General features: G+C 48.6%; 1 protein-coding gene across 1 annotated transcript in view; it reads right to left on the bottom strand.

Annotated features, from left to right (window-relative positions):
* The window catches only part of LOC135206264 (glycosyltransferase 25 family member-like), a 73,190-nt gene that overhangs the window by 27,179 nt on the left and 27,655 nt on the right, over positions 1–18,356 (bottom strand). The window contains exon 2 of the mRNA XM_064237677.1: positions 1,075–1,220. Coding sequence (XP_064093747.1) covers positions 1,075–1,167 — 93 coding nt within the window. The 5' untranslated portion in view covers positions 1,168–1,220. The remainder of the gene's footprint in view (positions 1–1,074; positions 1,221–18,356) is intronic.

The raw sequence follows: 18,356 nt of genomic DNA, 5'->3' as shown, positions 1-18,356 counted from the left end.
CGTAGAGGGGGAAGAGGGAGAGGGAGACAGCACCAGCTTCTTATGCGCACTCTTCTCGGAAGGCGGGGACGAAGCAACGCGTTTCCTACCAGTCCTCCCAACCGAAAAGGCCAACTTCACATCTAAAACTGAGTCCAGCCTCTGAAGCACCGCCTGGCATATGAGCTCAGACTGATGGGCCAGAGATGACGTCACGTCTAAGAGAGGCGGCTCAGAGGCGACTGGAAGATACGTCATCGATGAGAGTGACGTCACGACCTCCCCTCTGAGCGAAGGGGAAAGAGACGCCACTGGCGGAGGAATACACAAAGAATGAAACGGGCAAAACTGGGAAAAAGGCCAAGAGAGGAAAAAAAACCAACTCTCGTCCCAAGGCGGTAAAGAAAGACTGGCGTAGATATTCGCATGCGTTGCTAGATACCACAAGATTCCTTGCTTTCATCTACATTTTTACCGGATCCAGGTAGGTGCTAGAAATTATCCTATTGTTAAGACCGAGGGTTTGTTCGCGTATGAACAAATACTGATTTATCAAGAAGAATATACTGAAAAGATGAATGGAATGACACAGACTGACGCAAAATCACAACTTACGAAAAGAGTTCCATCCCGGGAGTGCAACACAAAAAACATATGATCAGAGTCAAACCAAACAAAAGAGCGAATGTCAATAGAGACATCTTGGTGGTTTGGGCTTGCACATCTACATGACAGGAGAGCCATCAAATGGAAGCACAGTAATGCTATTTATGATTTAATGAGTTTGTCATTAACAATCATAACTTTCAACAGTACACTGAAATCTGGCAAGAATAAGATGTAAGATTCTTTGTACTAAAATGTTAAACTAACATTTCTATTTAAGCATATTTGTGATCTAAAAAGGGTTAAATCTTGCCTAGCAAATAAGCTATCATGCTACAACATTGGTAATTAATCTATTTTTTTTCCTCCAATTCACAACACTAGTATTAGGACTGAAAAATATCATAAATACAGCTTTTCAGAAGAGTTAGTTAACCACAAACACCAACCAAATGGCACCTAACAGTCATAATAAGGTTTATCACTTACCCAAGGCTCATCTGAACTCTTCAGTTTCTTACGTCCTAAGTATATCAAGTCCCATTCAACCAGTTCATCAGCTTCAGTGATAAGATGTTTCATCTTCTCTCTGAAGAATGGTTCAAAACGTATATCATCCTCAAATAACAGAACCTGTCGGAGAAATTTGCACAATAATCAATACAGTTTTAATTATTGATACATGACAATTTACTTCATTAAGAAAAAAATCTCTTCTTAAATTACAACTAAAAATGAAGTTTCATGGACTATTAACATTAAAAATTTGGGCTACAAAGATATCTTTCATAATAATAAACCTACCTCATAAAAAGAAAGATGTCCATACCTTTGAAAATTCATGGCTACCCTAAAGCACAAGTATCCCAAATGGTTAATATCTGTCCCTGGGGATCAAAAGGAATGGGACTATCTGTGTGACCAATAGTCTATAAATTCCTAGGGGTCAAAACAAATGCTGATCTGGCAGATGAAATATGACACCAAAATGCAAAATATGACAATTTGTCCAAAATTGCATTTTTCCTAACTATACAAACCTGAGGTCCTTTTACAATAGGAAGGTACTAGCGGCAGCTGGATAGGTCGTAAGCTTTCGAACAAGGGGTTCGGTAGTTAACTGCTTGTCCGACAGGCGCGCGCGCGCGCGACTGGGAGGTAAACAAATCACTTTTGCTTTTGGCCCAAGCAAAAACTGCAGAGTGAGGGGTGGCATGAGGTGGGACTATGTGTAAAAGGACCTCAGGTTTGTATAGTTAGGAAAAATGCAATTTTGGACAAATTGTCATTTGTTCCGACACGGCATACAAACCTTCGGTCCTTTTACAATAGGAAGACTCACTTCTTGGTGGGAGGAATCTGAGTCTTTTGTGAACAGACTGGTGTTCGCCCAACCTTGGAATGCCTCCCTGGTCGTAAGAGCGAGGGAGGGATCCAAGCCTCTGTCCGATTGATCGGGGTGTGCACCGCAGGATCAATGGTCAGACCTCTGGACCAAGTACTAAGAGAGAGGCAAGCGTATCTCTTCGTACCAGCAAACAAGAACAAGTTCCTATTTGCAAGAGGCAACATAAAGTTATGGTTTGTCTTTTGTTGGCATCCACTTCCCCCCCCTTGTAGGAGGAAGTGGTGGATATTCGCTCCCATCCCTAGTGAAAGGGATAGGATGGGGCTCTGTCGAGTAGCTCACCTGCATCTCGTCCTTATCCAGCAAGGTGATGACCGTATCCCTCTACCCCCAGGTAGAGGGGGAGAAAAAGATAGGAAGAGAAGCCAGTCACTCTCTCATTCACTTATCTATTCTTACAGTCACACCAGGACTCGATGCTGTTCAGCCTGCTAGGGTCTGGGTTAGCTACACAACGTGTTGAGCAGCCACCACGGGTCCCAAGGAAAACGATCCAAGGACCTGTGGGCAATATCCAAAAGGTAGAAGGAGGTGCCAGTGGTCTGGTTGTACCAGACCCCCGCCTTCAGTACCTGCGCCACGGAGAAGTTCTTGTGTAACTCGACGGAGTGTACTTCTAGGTCATCTTGGTGCTGACGAAGAGTCTTCAACACTCATCCTGGAATGTCGAGTTTCTTCAGAAAGCGCGGTCGCGCTTTCACAGGACAAAGCAGCATCCCTTTCTTCGTATCGGAAGGCGGTGAAGTCCATTAGGGAGGGGATTGTGAAGGACTCTAAACCGATCGTCAGGAACCGAAGGTTCTGAGTCTTCGCTACGAAGTCGTACGAAATCGAGCGTCACGAATCCCCATCCCCTGGATGCTTGACTTCGCAGGAAAAGTCATGCAATTACCTCAGAGGAAAAGAAGGGAATGGTCGTATGACCTATCCCTCTTCTCGACTTCGGTGATGTCCTGTACCCATACTGGTCTATCCGTCTGCAGCGAAGTGTCTCACATTCTCCTATCCCCATGCAGTGAAGTTCTTCTCGGTAGTGGATAGGACACCGACACTCAATGGTGGGTGTCGATGGTATGGGTACTGTGACAAGCCGTTAGGACGAAGAAAAGATTGTTATGGAACAACCGAACTAAGTCCACAGCGAAGTTCGTAACTGACTTGGGCGCTCTGACAGCTGCCGACTGGCTGCGTTCGGTAGGAGGCAAGTTGTCCAAGCACACGAGCAAGTCACGTGACCTTCGCCTTAAAAGGGTTATGCCAAGAGACTAAACAAATAATTTGTTCGTCACCGATCCTAGAAGGCGAGGTGATGATTCTCTTAAGGCATGTGCCCAACAGGCGAAAGTCAATTGCCTTCTAGAGACCGAGGTCCCTGATGGCAAGATATCTCATAGTATAGTTGATTCTCAGCTAAGGAGAAACAACACTATGTGTCGTTGAAGACGAAGGTGTACAGAAAAAGCAACCTACGTCTTCACAGCTGAACCGAGAGAAGGATTCTCAAGATTCTGAACCTGTGCTACAAAGACTGAGAACGCTAACCGCTATTCATTGCTGTCCGGTGAGGATCGTAGTTGCAATAAAAGCGGAGCGCTTTTCAGTAATGAAGACACAGGGAAATACTGCCTGAAGAACTGCTTCTCATGGGCTGAACATTTGGAAGTAGAGCTGTCAGGTCGGAGAGTAGGCGATGTCTTCTGACACATCTGTTAATTCGGGGCGAACAATGAATAATTGCACACCTACGAATACGAGACATTTTGAAGACAAACTCAGATGTCTGCAAAAATCATTCGCATTATCGCGGTGCGATGCAGCGGGAGACTAGTACAGACTTCTGTTACCGTGCGGTAAACAGAAAGATGAAAGAGTCCAAGAGATATCTCTGTTGAAAATTCTCGCAATGTCGAAGGCGATGAAATCGAGCGTCACAGCAGTAGATGGTCCTTCATTATTGCGAGAATCCCCGTTAATCAGAGACCTAAGTCCCTGATTGTTGGGCAGAGATACGGTTCGGTAGTCAATCAAATCAGGGGAGAGAGAGACGTAACCGACCGTGCATCTCCGAGACCTAGCTCATACTGAGCTGCTATCAGGCAGTTCAATACGCAGTAGCTCTCGGTGACTCGTCATCCTGAGTTGCCAGGTAATCCATTATTCCACGAAGGAATGCGTTCGGCTAGAACCATCGAGCATAAAGAATACGCTCGAGCAATTATATTTAAACGAAACGGATTTCGGTAAATACAAAAGCTGATTTGGTGTTGTCATGACAATACCAAGTATCTAAAATCGAAACTGATAACTGCTGGGAGGTTGCAGGCAACCCCGAGTTGCAGTTCAATTAAGATACAATTCGTCTCGGTCACAAACCGTAGAGGTTAACTACGGTATGCGCCTACCCACCCCCCGGACAATTCAACTGTTAAAAGAATCATGTCGCGAGGGTAATATACGTAGTATATTTGTAGGTTCTGTACCACACGACCTCCATCCTAAATTCTTTTCCTCTCGAGGAATGAGAATAAGGATTGGAGATCGACCGCCTTCGTTCTCTAGTCAAGAGAGTGAAGGAGAAGTCTTTCCCCCCAGAAAGCTTCAATGGTGAACAGAATACCGAAGACGATAGTTCAAGCCAAACTGGAAGTTCCCGTCCGTTGTTCTCTATTCCAGGTTAATCGCCTACTGTGAGATACTCTTCTTTCAGCAGCAGTTCTTCTTCCAAATGCTAGAAAATTACAGGAATTCGAGCATAAGCGAGGTTTCCTGATTATCGTGTAACAATTATCGGGGATTCTCGCTCACTTTGGACAGTGGTCTCGCCTAAGTGTTTGGAGATCGTAAAAAACTCGAACACTCTGAGTGCGCTAGAAATTCCGTAGAATTCTAAGCACTCTGCGAAACCCCCAACCGAATTCGTCAAACTATATCGGCTGGTGTCCTCTCGATTCCCGTAGAAATCGAGAAAGGGGCAGGATCCCTCCTCAACGACCGGGGCTTACTCAGGTAGGACCCGAAGGTCCCCCCACCCCCCCGTAGCGCAGCCCCTAACGTGGGATCTTACAGAGAAATCTCTGTAGGATCCCTCCCCTTTCCCTCGTAGCCGTAAGGAGAGAGGGAATGGGGGAGGAATTGGATAACTGGCTCGCCTTCCTTCCCAGCGGAACTAGCAGTTGGAGAAGAAAAGGAGCAAGCCATCGCCTTACGGCGATGGCTCTCAGAGCCTGGGAAAACGTATCGTCAGGAGAAAACGTTTTTCCGAGGAGGGTTACGAACTCATACTGTAGGTAAGGGTCTGCCGCCACTGTGAACGTCGTCTGGGTGGGGCTGATCGACACCTGACAGGAGAGAGCCGATACCGTCCTCCGACTCATTCCAGTCCTCGTCGAGGTCGAAACCTCTCAGGAGGACCGAAGGGGTATTCAAATACGGTGTCCGAAGACACGTAGAAACGCCTCTGTCGCAGTAGAGGAGGTGAAGTAGCTTGTTCGACCGGCCAGAACTGAGAGAGCCTTCTTGTCCGGAGACGAGAGACTACCTGGTTCAACACAGTCGGCAAGCTCCGATCGCGGCAGACCCACCGTCGATTTGGGTTCCCTCTCGGGCCCCAAAACGACTCGAGCCGGAGACGTGGCTCTGCTGGTGGGAGCGGCGATCCTTCCCCGTAGGGTCTGTTGTGCTGACGAATCAGCGCCATAACCTCGGCAAAGTTCCTCTGGATCTCGGAAGTCACAGCATCTTGCAGAGTAGGACCGTTAAGCCCTTCGAACAAGAGCCTATTCCGAGAACCTTCCTCCTAAGAGGGGGAACAGCGACAGCCCTCTCGGTCTTTTCATCCACTTGCGCATACGTCCTGGCCGGTCCAAGAAAAACCGTGCCTGGCACGTAGGGCGTCGTTGGTGGGATCATGAGGGGCGCACCCCTCACGATCACTCCCTCAACACCTCGCTCCTCCCGGTGTAACCCGAGGTGGTTGAAGGTACGGGAGAGGCAGACCTGACGCTCCCTCCTCGCTCGCTGGCAGAACCAGCAGGCTTGGAGGGCTGCAGGCGATCGTCAACCCGCGGTGGCGATCGAGCTGCAGGCCTGGTCGAACCGTCTCGCTGTGGAGAACGGCTGGACTGAGCACAGCGGCCCCCGATCTCAAGTGTCAGAAGAGCTGGTGCTTGGTTTTGCCGTATCCGATCGCTCTCTGTGAGAGCGACGGTCAGGCGACCTGCAGGCTCCACTGTCCCACAGTGAGACCGGTGCTTTGTCCTCAACTGCACGTCACGTCGCTGGTTCCAGCCGTGGCTGGCACACCGGCGAACGGGGGGACCTTTTCCCCAGCCTCAGCCCGTGGCCGGTCGTGGACCGTTATGTCCCCCGGGGGTAGCAGCTGGTCGCCGCGAGAGCGAGAGCTGGTCTGGTGAGAGTCGCATGAGCGGCTGTCACCAGTCTTCCGCCCCGTGCCGTGAACCTGACGCTGAGCGGGCTCAGAGGTCTGGTTCCTGGCTGCACCAGCGACCGTACACTCGGTACCTCCCGCGAACGAGAGGCCGAGACGGACCCTGATGCAGTGGCAGAACCACTGACACCAGGCGAGGAAGTACCGGTGTTAGCCGGTACCCCTCTGGTCCCCGTAGTCTTCTTCCTTGCGGAAGAATAGACGGGCCTTGCTCCCGAAGGAGCAGGAGGACCAGCGGAAGGAAAAAACCCTCCCGTCCCCACCGAGGTGAGACGGGTCCCGAGAAGCTCCCGACCGGGAGGGACTTCTTAGGAGGGAGGAGGCAACCTTCTTCTTCCTCGGCTGTGAAGCCTTAGAAGTCGAAGGGGAAGAGGCGGCAGCCGACGACGATGAAGAAGATGAAGACGACGATGACGACGACACCTTCCTCCTCTTCTTCGTCAGCTTCCTCAGGACAGACGTAAGATCTGCCATCCAGGGCGGAGCCGGGGCTGCTGTAGCCGAAGCCACAGGGCCCGGACGCACCTGTACAGACAGACCAAAGTCTGGGGTAGTACCACCACGAACAGGGACGACGTCAGCAGGTATGAGCATCTCCGGAACAGCAGGCACAGCCAGCACAGCATCGGTAGGGACAGCCAGCGCAGCAACGGCAGGGACAGCCAGCGCAGCAACTGCAGGGACGAGCCAGCAGCAGCAACGGCAGGGAGGGAGCCAGCCAGCAGCAACGGCAGGGACAGCCAGCGCAGCAACTGCATGGACAGTCAGCCCAGAATCGGCAGGTACGGCAGGCAGCACCGGAAACACAGGAAGAGCAGCAGCAGCCAGCAATATCCTGGTACCGGCGGCAGGTCCAGGGGCGAGCTCTAGGGCAGCGGAAGTGTGGTCGCGGCAGCGCGGCAACCACGAGCGGCGGCGGCACACCCCCCTCTCGGTACGGCGAACGGCACTTCACAGCGGCTGTAGGCAAGACTGTTACCACGTGAGGCGAGTACACCAGGTGAGGAGGGACGTCGTCACCTGGAGCGTGGTCACCACTCCATGGGTGACCGCAGTAGGCCCAGACATAGAACCGCAGCCCCTGGACACTAGGCACGCCCTGCAAATGGAAGGACGCCCATACCTCACCAAGGTCCACCCTCGTGGCAGTAGCACCTGCGGAAATAACAGCAGTAGTGATTAGTGGGGGGGAAGGGGAAGTCCCCTCGCGCGGGGGGGTGAGCCCCACACCGAACGAGTGGAAGACCCCGAATACAATTGTATATCGGGCACCGAGCGCCCTCCCCCGCGCTCGACGGATCGGGCGAGGAGAAGAACCCAGATAACCCCCCCCCCCCCCCCCCCCCCCCTCCCCCCCCCCCCACCCCCCGAAGGGGAAGGGCCATCTGTGGGAGCTGAGCAAGGGGGGGGGGGGGATTCTCGTTCCCCACCCCCGCACAGCACCCATGTACCCAACAATAATAATAAGAGCCCGAGAGCAATCGTGCCCTCGGCACTGAATGCAAGGGCATAAGGATCAATTCCCTGACTGAGCAGAACTTGAACCAAATAAATATTGATGCAATCAATAATAAAAGGAATAAAATGAAAAAGAATCTTGCATTACGATTCACTTCACAATGAATAAGGGCTCGGATCGAGGCGCATTTGCGCCCTCGGTACGAGCGCAAGGGTAAAAGGATCCATTCCCGATTATGAACGGAAACCTTGATCCATAATGAATTGATGCAATCAAAATATATATGAAAATGAAAAAGAATACTGCGCTTGCAATTTCACTTCATACAAAATAAAAAGGGGAAGGATCAATTCCCGGGAAATAGCGGAAACATTGATCCAAGTAAATAATGCAATCTCAATAAAATATGAAAATGAAAAAGAACTGCACTTGCGATTTCACTTCATTCAAATAAAAAGGGGAAAGGATCAATTTCCGGGTAAGAGCGGAAACTGATCCAAAATGAGTATTGCTACAATCAAAATAAATATATGAAAATGAAAAAGAATACTGTACTTGCGATTCCACTTCCATACAGAATAAGTTTTCGTGCCGAGCGCATTCGCTCAGCAACGAGCATACAGGTCAAAAAAATATAAATGAAAAGGGCACTTACTTACGATTTCATCTACACATTTTCAACCAAAATATAAGCTCGGAGCGAGCGCTCTCCCGCCCTCGGCGCCGAGCATACATACGAGGATCATTTCTGGGAAAAAATGAATTCCAGCACCTTACGCCCTTCAGTCCCAGCACTCGGGGTAATCGGAGGGCGTGGAGAGAAACCAAGATCCTTTAATTTACAATTGAATTCAATGGAAATAAAGATGAAATGATTGTACTTACAATTCAGTTTCACTAGATAAATAGAAAAAGAAAAACACAACCATGCGAAAGCAACGACGATGAAGCGGGCAGAGAGCGATGATACACGTCTACACGCCAGCAGGCCGAAAGCAAAAGTGATTTGTTTACCTCCCAGTCGCGCGCGCGCGCCTGTCGGACAAGCAGTTAACTACTGAACCCCTTGTTTGAAAGCTTGCGACCTATCCAGCTGCCGCTAGTACCTTCCTATTGTAAAAGGACCGAAGGTTTGTATGCCGTGTCGGAACAAAATCAATATTTACAGTGTTCCCCCCGTATTCGCGGGGGATGCATACCAGACCCCCCCGTGAATAGTTAGAATCCGCGAATGTTTGGAACCCCTATGAAAGCGCTAAAAACAGCCTATTTTGTTAGTTAAAACTTAAGAAAACCACTACAATTGTCATACTTGGTTTTCTTTATAGTTTATCACAAATATATTGTTATGTTCAATAAGTTTCATACATACTTACCTGGCAGATATATCATAGTTAAGACTCCGTCGTCCCCTCGACAGAAATTCAAATTTCGCGCCACTCGCTACAGGTAGGTCAGGTGATCTACCGGCCTGCCCATGGGTGGCAGGACTATGGAACCATCCCCGTTTTCTATCATATTTTCTCTCTTCCACCTGTCTCCTGCGGGGAGGCTGGGTGGGCCTTTAATTGTATATATCTGCCAGGTAAGTATGTATGAAACTTTATTGTAACATAACAATGATATTGTCATGTTACAATAAAGTTTTATACATACTTACCTGACAGATATATACTTAGCTATAGACTCCGTCGTCTCCGACAGAATTTCAAATTTCGCGGCACACGCTACGGTAGGTCAGGTGATCTACCGCCCTGCCCTGGGTGGGCAGGATAGGAACCATTCCCGTTTTCTAATCAGAAATTCTTTCTCTTCCCCTCCGGTCTCCTTGCGGGGCGGTGCTGGTGGTGGGCCAATTAATCGTATATATCTGTCAGGTAAGTATGTATAAAAATGATATTGTCATGTTACAATAAAGTTTTATACATACTTACCTGACAGATATATACTTAGCTATAGACTCCGTCGTCTCCGACAGAATTTCAAATTTCGCGGCACACGCTACCGGTAGGTCAGTGATCTACCGCCCTGCCCTGGGTGGCAGGACTAGGAACCATTCCCGTTTTCTAATCAGAATTCTTCTCTTCCACCTGTCTCCTGCGGGGAGGCTGGGTGGGCCATTAATCGTATATATCTGTCAGGTAAGTATGTATAAAAATGACATTTTTATAATAATATAAAGTTTCACTTTCTACTTACCCGGTGGTTTTACATATAGCTGTCGTCTCTGACGTCACAGCAGAATTTGAAATTCGCGGTTAGCGCTCCCCCTAATGGTTTGACAGGTGATCCTCTACTCCCGCCCTCTACCGGGTACCGGGAACCATTCCAACAATAAATCAGAAGTTTCATGCCTACCTGTCCATATGAGGGAGGAGGGCGGGCTTCGTTATGTAACCACCGGGTAAGTATAAGTGAAACTTTATATTATTATAAAAATGTCATTTTCACTTATATAACTTACCCGGTGGTTACATATAGCTGATTGACACATTTAGGTGGTGGGACAATGGCAGCTAAAATAACTGTTGGAATTATCCGAAGATATAGGTTCCTTACCTTTAAGACCGCTGACTCAGTGGTTACTGCCTCTGGTAGTCTGCTGGCCTTTATTGTACCGACAGGATATATGGATCGTGCGTCGGACACAATAATAAGTACTTGCCGTTGAGGACGTGACCGTAACGGACAAGACTATAATGCCCCTGCTCAGGGCGCAGTACAAATCACCACAAAATAAACAATGAAAAACGAGGATCACCACAACCGTTTAAGAAATACACCAGACATTAAAAGACTGAAAGATACTCAAAAAACTCCCTGTATCTTCAGACAACCTTAAAAATACAAAAAAACATAATCAAGGAGAAAAGTTAGTGAGGATGGGATACATCCTTCTTCTCCCTCACTCCAATACCAGTGTCAGTCACAATGAATGGCCCCAATGTACTGCAATTTTCATATGTGGTTTGCAAACTGTCAGATTATGATATGCGAAGACAGAATTGCTTCTCCAATATAGATTTAATAATGTCCCTTTCAAAGACAGATTACGTCTAAAGGCCATAGACGTAGGACACTGCTCTAATTTCATGAGCTTTGACTTTAAAACACTTTGATATCTGAGTCCTGACATTGTCCGTGTGCCTCAGAAATCAAACTCCTTAAAAAGAAGGAGAGCGCATTTTTAGAAAGAGGACGAGAAGGATCTTTCACTGAACACCACAGGTTATCACTCTTACCTCTTTTATACCTTTCGGTCCTTTGCACATAATGTCTAAGTGCTCTCACTGGACAGAGAAGACATTCAGGCTCATTAGGCCCCACTAACTCCGAAATGTTCTTTATAGAGAAAGAACGAGGCCAAGGACGTGAGGGATTTTCATTCTTAGCCAAAAACCCCAGCATTGATGAGCAAATGGCATTGCCCTTAGCGAATCCAACTCTCTTATCAATAGCATGCAGCTCACTGATTCTTCTAGCTGATGCTAAAGCACAAAGAAAAAGGGTCTTCCTGGTCAGATCTCTAAAAGAACTAGAGGAGATCGGTTCGAATCTATCTGACATCAGCCATTTAAGAACTACATCCAGGTTCCAAGCTACTGATCTTGACTCCTTTGTCTTGGTCGTATCAAAGGAACGAATCAGGTCTGAGAGGTCTTGATTATTAGAAATGTCTAATCCTCGATGTCTGAACACAGAAGACAACATAGCTCTATAACCCCTAATCGTCTGGGTAGAAAGCTTCTTCTTCTCACGAAGAAAAAGAAGGAAGTTAGCTAACCTGAGCCTATAAGGGTTCTTAGAAGACAAAATTCCTTCTTCTTGCCCACAAGCTCTGAATTGGACCCACTTAGCTTGGTACACTCGATCAGAGGATTCTCTTCTGGGTCTTAGCAATAGCCCTTGAAGCTCTCTTTGAAAAATCCTCTCTTTCTGAGGAGATGCTCGACAGTCTGAAGGCGACTAGTCGAAGAGCGGACAAGTTGTGATGGAACCTCAGAAAGTGGGGCTGTCTGAGTAGATCCTTCCTTAAACTAACGGTAACTCTCTCGGAAAGTCCGTCAACAGCAGTAGTAGATCCGGAAACCATTCCCTGGCCGGGCCCCAAAAGGGGGCTATCAGAGTCATCCTGACGTTCTGATGACCTCTGAACTTTGCCAGAACTAATCTTTAGCATTTTGCAAAGGTGGGAAAGGCATACAGATCCAGATTTGACCAGTCCAGAAGCATGGCATCCACTGTAAACGCTCCTTCCTCGTCTGGAACTGGGGAGCAATACAGTGGTAGACAAGCTGTCTTGTTTGTGGCGAAGAGATCCAACTGAGGACATCCCCAAATCCCCCAAAGCTTCTTGCATATTTGAGGATGTAACGTCCACTCTGTGGAGAGGACTTGTCCTCTCCTGCTGAGAATGTCTGCCTTTACATTCTTCGAGCCTTGAATAAATTCTTGTGCTCAAGACAACCTTGTTCTCTTTCGCCCAAATGAGTAGGTCTCTCGCCGCCTCGCACAGAGAGAACGAGTGTGTCCCCCCTGTTTTTTTATGTAAGAGAGAGCCGTGGTGTTGTCTGCTTGAACCAGCACTACTTTTCCCTCTTACCTCTGTCTTGAAAGTGCATTAGAGCCAAATGAATCGCCTTCAACTCTTTTAGATTTATGTGCCAGCTTTTCTGATGAATCTGCCAAAGACCCGACACTTCCTTTCTCCCCAGAGTAGCTCCCCACCCTTTGTCCGATGCGTCTGACAAAAGAGTAAGGTTGGGGCTCAACTGGCTTAGAGACAACGCCTTCCTCTAGCCTTCCTTCTTCTGATTTCCACCAAAGTAGGTCCTGTTTGATTCTTCCGAGATGGGGAACAGAAGGAGTCTGGGAACTTTTTCCTTTGCCACTTCTGCTTCAAGTAAAATTGAAGTGGTCTCATGTTGAGCCTGCCCAGACTTACAAATTGCTCTATGAAGCCCAAGGTTCTAAAAGGCCTCATCCACTGATTCGCCGAGCAAGTTTGTCTGACGAGAAATTCGTCTATTTTGTTCAGGCAAGAGTCGATCCTTTGGCGAGACGGCGGAAAAGCCTGAAAAAGAACTGAATTCAGTCTCACTCCTAAATAACTATCTCCTGAGAAGGAGTGAGACATGACTTTTCTTGTTTACTAACAAACCTAGGCTTTCCGTCATCCTTAAAGTCTTTTGTAGGTCCTCCACACACTTCTGTCTGGACCTTGCCCTGAGAAGCCAATCGTCTAGATACATGGATATTCGTATCCCGTCTAGATGAAGCCACTTTGCTACTGACGACAGAACTCTGGTGAAACACTTGTGGAGCTGTCGACAGGCCGAAGCAGAGGGCCCTGAACTGATAAATGCGGCCCTGGAAACACGAATCTCAGGAATCTTCTCGATTCCGAATGAATCGGAATATGAAAATAAGCGTCCCGAAGGTCTATGGAAACCATCCAATCTCCAGGATGAAGAGCTGCTAATACCGATTGGGTCGTTTCCATAGAAAACTTCGTCTTCAGGACAAAGACGTTCAGGCACTGACGTCCAACACCGGTCTCAACCCCCCGTGGCCTTCTTTACCAGGAAAAGGCGATTGTAAAATCCTTGGTTCCTGCGGAGAGTCCACTAACTCTATGGCCCTCTTTGCCAGTAAGGCGAGAACTTCTTGATGGAGGGCAGCAAATTTTCGGAGTTCTCCGAGTAGGCTGACAAATTCACAGGAAATTCTGTGAGAGGGGGGTGCTTGATGAACGGAATGGTGTATCCTTCCTTCAGGACCTGGACCGTCCAAGGATCCGCTCCGAGATGAAACCAGGTCTGCCAGAAAAGGTGTAATCTGGCTCCTACTGCTGTGTGGAGGACTACGGGCCTACTTTTGATGGAAGAGGGAGTGGTTTTAGAAGAGGCTCTACCTCTCCCACGAAACCTGGAGGAAGATCGAACGGGAGCTCTCCCTCGAAATGGTTTAGGAGCTTCCGTGGAGGGAGCACTCCGAGAAGCAGAAAGAACCGGAGCTATCTTCCTGGGCTTCTTCACTGACGTGTGTTAAAAGATCCTGGGTCGCTTTCTGTGTTAAAGATTGAGCGATCTCGCTCACAATCTCTTGCGGAAATAGGTGTTTCTTGTCCAAAGGAGAGAAGAGCAAGGCAGACTTCTGGTTCGATGAAACCCCTTTCGACAAGAAGGAGCACCAAAGCTGTCTCTTCTTCAACACTCCAGAGGCGAAAATGGCAGCGAGCTCCGAAGCTCCATCACAGATGCCTTTATCGATACAATCCAGTACGAGGCAAAAATCTTCAACTGCTCCTCCGAAAGTCCAAATGACTTGATTTCATGGCCAGCGAAGCAATGGACCATCCAGGAAGCTAACTTCGAAAACACGGAAAACACTCTTGCAAAGATGCTCCAGTTCATTCGTTGAAAAGAAAATCTTAGCAGTATTAAGGGCTGCTCTGCGGGAAGAGTCCATGAGACTAGAAAAGTCTCCCTGAGCGGAGGCAGTCACACCCAGGGAAAAAACTTCTCCAGTGTCATACAGACACGGCTCCTTGACGAAAGTCTCGAAGGGGAAGACAAAAAACATTTTTTTCCCCTGTTCCCTCTTCTCCAAAAGCCAAGCGTTAACTTTCTTTATAGCTTTCTTAGCCGAAATCGAGAGGACGAGACGCGTGAACGAGGACGAGGAGTCAGGCTTACTGTCCTTTTTCCACTGCGAATAGGAGAAACTGGAACGGAAGGCGCAAAAGAATCTCAAAGTTGTCAAAAGAAGGATCGTAAAAGGAGTTTATACCCCGACAAATGCTTGTCTTTTTCTGTAAGTCCTTCTCTTTCTTTCCTCCAAATCCCGAAGCTGTCCTTCGACGAAACTGGCGAAACATTCCATCGGAAGAGGAATCCTGTTCGGCGAAGTCGCACCCTGACGCGTCCGAGGAGGGTGTGAGAAAGCAGGAGAAGACGTCTGAGCCTGTACTGAGACGTATCCGGGCGGCTGAGCTGGCGGCTCGTTGGCGGCCTGAGCTGGCGGCCGCTCGCGGCTGAGCTGGCGCTCGAGCGAGAGCCTGACGTGGCGCCATAGACGGGAGTCAGGAAAGGAGTCCGACCAGGCGCCTGAATGTGGCGTCTGAAGAGGAGTCACATGGAGAGTCTGAGCCTGAAGAGGCGACTGCAAAGGAGCCTGCGAAGAGGACTGCCAGTAGTCTGTGCGGAAGATGTAAGGCGGTCGGGAGCGCATTCGGGGACGAAAGAGACTTGCCAAAAAGCTCCAAGATACTGCCTAACTTGGCATTCATCTGTTCAAACACCGAAGGTTGAGGATCCACCGACGTAGAAGGCGCGGGAGGTGTAGAAGGATGATCCACAAACACGTCTGGAGCCGCAGGAGTTATCGCTTGAGGAGGCTCTGGAGAAGGCTCCGAAGGAGTGTGCGTGTTCGGCTTCTCTACTTCTATGAGAGAAGGGCGTATAAATCGAAACCGCTGGAGAAAAAGCTTCAGGCTCCTCCCAAAAAACTACAAGAAGGTCGGCAGCCGCCACCTTCTTGGGAACCGCAGCAGGCGAAACATCGCGCGACCTTTTCACAGCGTCTAGAAGTCTTATTACGCCAACCTCTATAAGAGGAAACATCTGAACTAGAGTCACTTGACGAAAAAAACACTTCCTCGCAACACCTTTCCAATGGTGAGCGACAGCATCCTGGGATACGGCTACAGGATTGCTTGAGGGGGCGGCTGCTCGGGAGCAGGTCCCGCTCGCCTCCCTTCGGTTTTCGGCATGCCTCCTCCCAGGATCTGGGGAGTTTGACAGGGGCCTAGACCTAGGAGAACGAACGGGCGAACAACCACCTCCTCCACTACACTTGCACTAAGTAATTTATCACACTTAGTACGAGGCAAAATCCTTCAACTGCTCCTCCGAAAGTCCAAATGACTTGACTTTCCTGGCCAGCGAAGCAATGGACCAATCCAGGAAGCTAACAACTTCGAAAACACGGAAAACACTCTTGCAAAGATGCTCCAGTTCATTTGTTGAAAGAAAATCTTAGCAGTATTAGGGCTGCTCTGCGGGAAGAGTCCATGAGACTAGAAAAGTCTCCCTGAGCGGAGGCAGTCACACCCAGGGAAAAAAACTCTCCAGTGTCATACCAGACACGGCTCCCTTGACGAAAAGTCTCGAAGGGGGAAGACAAAAAACATTTTTCCCACCCCTGTTCCCTCTTCTCCAAAAGCCAAGCGTTAACTTTCTTTATAGCTTTCTTAGCCGAAATCGAGGGGGGGGGAGGACGAGACGCGTGAACGAGGACGAGAGTCAGGCTTACTGTCCTTTTTCCACTGCGAACATAGGAGAAACTGGAACGGAAGGCGCAAAAGAATCTCCAAAGTTGTCAACGAAGGATCGTAAAAGGAGTTTATACCCCGACAAATGCTTGTCTTTTTCTGTAAGTCCTTCTCTTTCTTCCTCCAAATCCGAAGCTTCCTTCGACGAAACTGGCGAACATTCCATCGGAAGAGGAATCCTGTTCGGCGAAGTCGCACCCTGACGCGTCCGAGGAGGGTGTGAGAAAGCAGGAGAAGACGTCTGAGCCTGTACTGAGACGTATCCGGGCGGCTGAGCTGGCGGCTGCGTTGCGGCTGAGCTGGCGGCCGCGCTGGCGGCTGAGCTGGCGCTCGAGCGAGAGCCTGACGTGGCGCCATAGACGGAGTCAGGAAAGGAGGTCCGACCAGGCGCCTGAAGTGGCGTCTGAAGAGGAGTCACATGGAGAGTCTGAGCCTGAAGAGGCGACTGCAAAGGAGCCTGCGAAGAGGACTGCACAGTAGTCTGCGGAAGATGTAAGGCGGTCGGGAGCGCATTCGGGGACGAAAGAGACTTGCCAAAAAGCTCCAAGATACTGCTAACTTGGCATTCATCTGTTCAAACACCGAAGGTTGAGGATCCACCGACGTAGAAGGCGCGGGAGGTGTAGAAGGATGATCCACAAACACGTCTGGAGCCGCAGAGTTATCGCTTGAGGAGGCTCTGGAGAAGGCTCCGAAGGAGTGTGCGTGTTCGGCTTCTCTACTTCTATGAGAGAAGGGCGATTAAATCGAAAACCGCTGGAGAAAAAGCTTCAGGCTCCTCCCAAAAACTACAAGAAGGTTCGGCAGCCGCCACCTTCTTGGGAACCGCAGCAGGCGAAACATCGCGCGACCTTTTCAGCGGTCTAGAAGTCTTATTACGCCAACCTCTATAAGAGGAAACATCTGAACTAGAGTCACTTGACGAAAAACACTTCCTCGCAACACCTTTCCAATGGTGAGCGACAGCATCCTGGGGATACGGCTACAGGATTGCTTGAGGGGGCGGCTGCTCGGGAGCAGGTTCCCGCTCGCCTCCCACCCTTCGGTTTTCGGCATGCCTCCTCCCAGGAGGTCTGGGGAGTTTGACAGGGGCCTAGACCTAGGAGAACGAACGGGCCGAACAACCACCTCCAATCCACTACACTTGCACTAAGTAATTTATCACACTTAACTACCACTTCTTGCACTGTCTCACCCATGTTTCTGCATAGTGGGTGAGGAAAGAGACAAAATTTCGAGTCCATATCGCTCGTAATACTGACACGGGAGATCGGGATCGGGATATACAGATTCGAGGGGCAGGAGCAACCACATACGGGGTTAATAATAGAACAGGATTAATAGAATTCAGAGGAATATCCTGGCTACTCACTAACTTATAAGAGATCTCTGTGAAGCCTTTTCTGATTCTATCTTTTTCTAACTTTCTCATATACTTTCCCAGTGCCTTCCACTCCTGAGATGTTAGAGACTTACATTCTTCACACGTATTCTCAAAAGAACATTCACGTCCCCTACAACTAACACAAGTAGAATGAGGATCAAGTGAAGCTTTAAGAAGTCTAGTCTTACACCCACTACTACACACCCTATACTGAACAGAGCCGGTGTCAGACATCGTGAAGAATTCAAAATAATTCCTAAAAAGGACAACAATATCAAAACCAAAATAACTATAGCGCTAGCAAAAAGATCAGTAAACTCAAGGTACATCACCAAAAGGAGAAAACCAAGATGATCAATTCCAAATTCCAACCAGCAGAGGAACAGTGTTACCGGTTCCGACGGCAGGAAACTTCTGATTTATTGTTGGAATGGTTCCCGGTACCCGGTAGAGGGCGGGAGTAGAGGGATCACCTGTCAAACCATTAGCGCTACCGCGAATTTCAAATTCTGCCGTGACGTCAGGAGACAACAGCTATATGTAACCACCGGGTAAGTTATATAAGTGAAACTTTATTGTAACATGACAATATCATTTTTATACATTCAACTTCCCTGCCAGATATATACTTAGCTGATTAGCACCCATTGGTGGTGGGTAAGAGACAGCTAACAACTGAAATAGACAGGTAAACAACATATGTTGTAGGTATTAATAAACCTTGGTTCCTACCTTATT

Source organism: Macrobrachium nipponense, chromosome 29 (assembly GCF_015104395.2).
Source record: "Macrobrachium nipponense isolate FS-2020 chromosome 29, ASM1510439v2, whole genome shotgun sequence".
Taxonomy (NCBI): domain Eukaryota; kingdom Metazoa; phylum Arthropoda; class Malacostraca; order Decapoda; family Palaemonidae; genus Macrobrachium; species Macrobrachium nipponense.
Note: the sequence above shows the minus strand (reverse complement) of the source record. Positions and strands in the feature narration are given on the sequence as shown.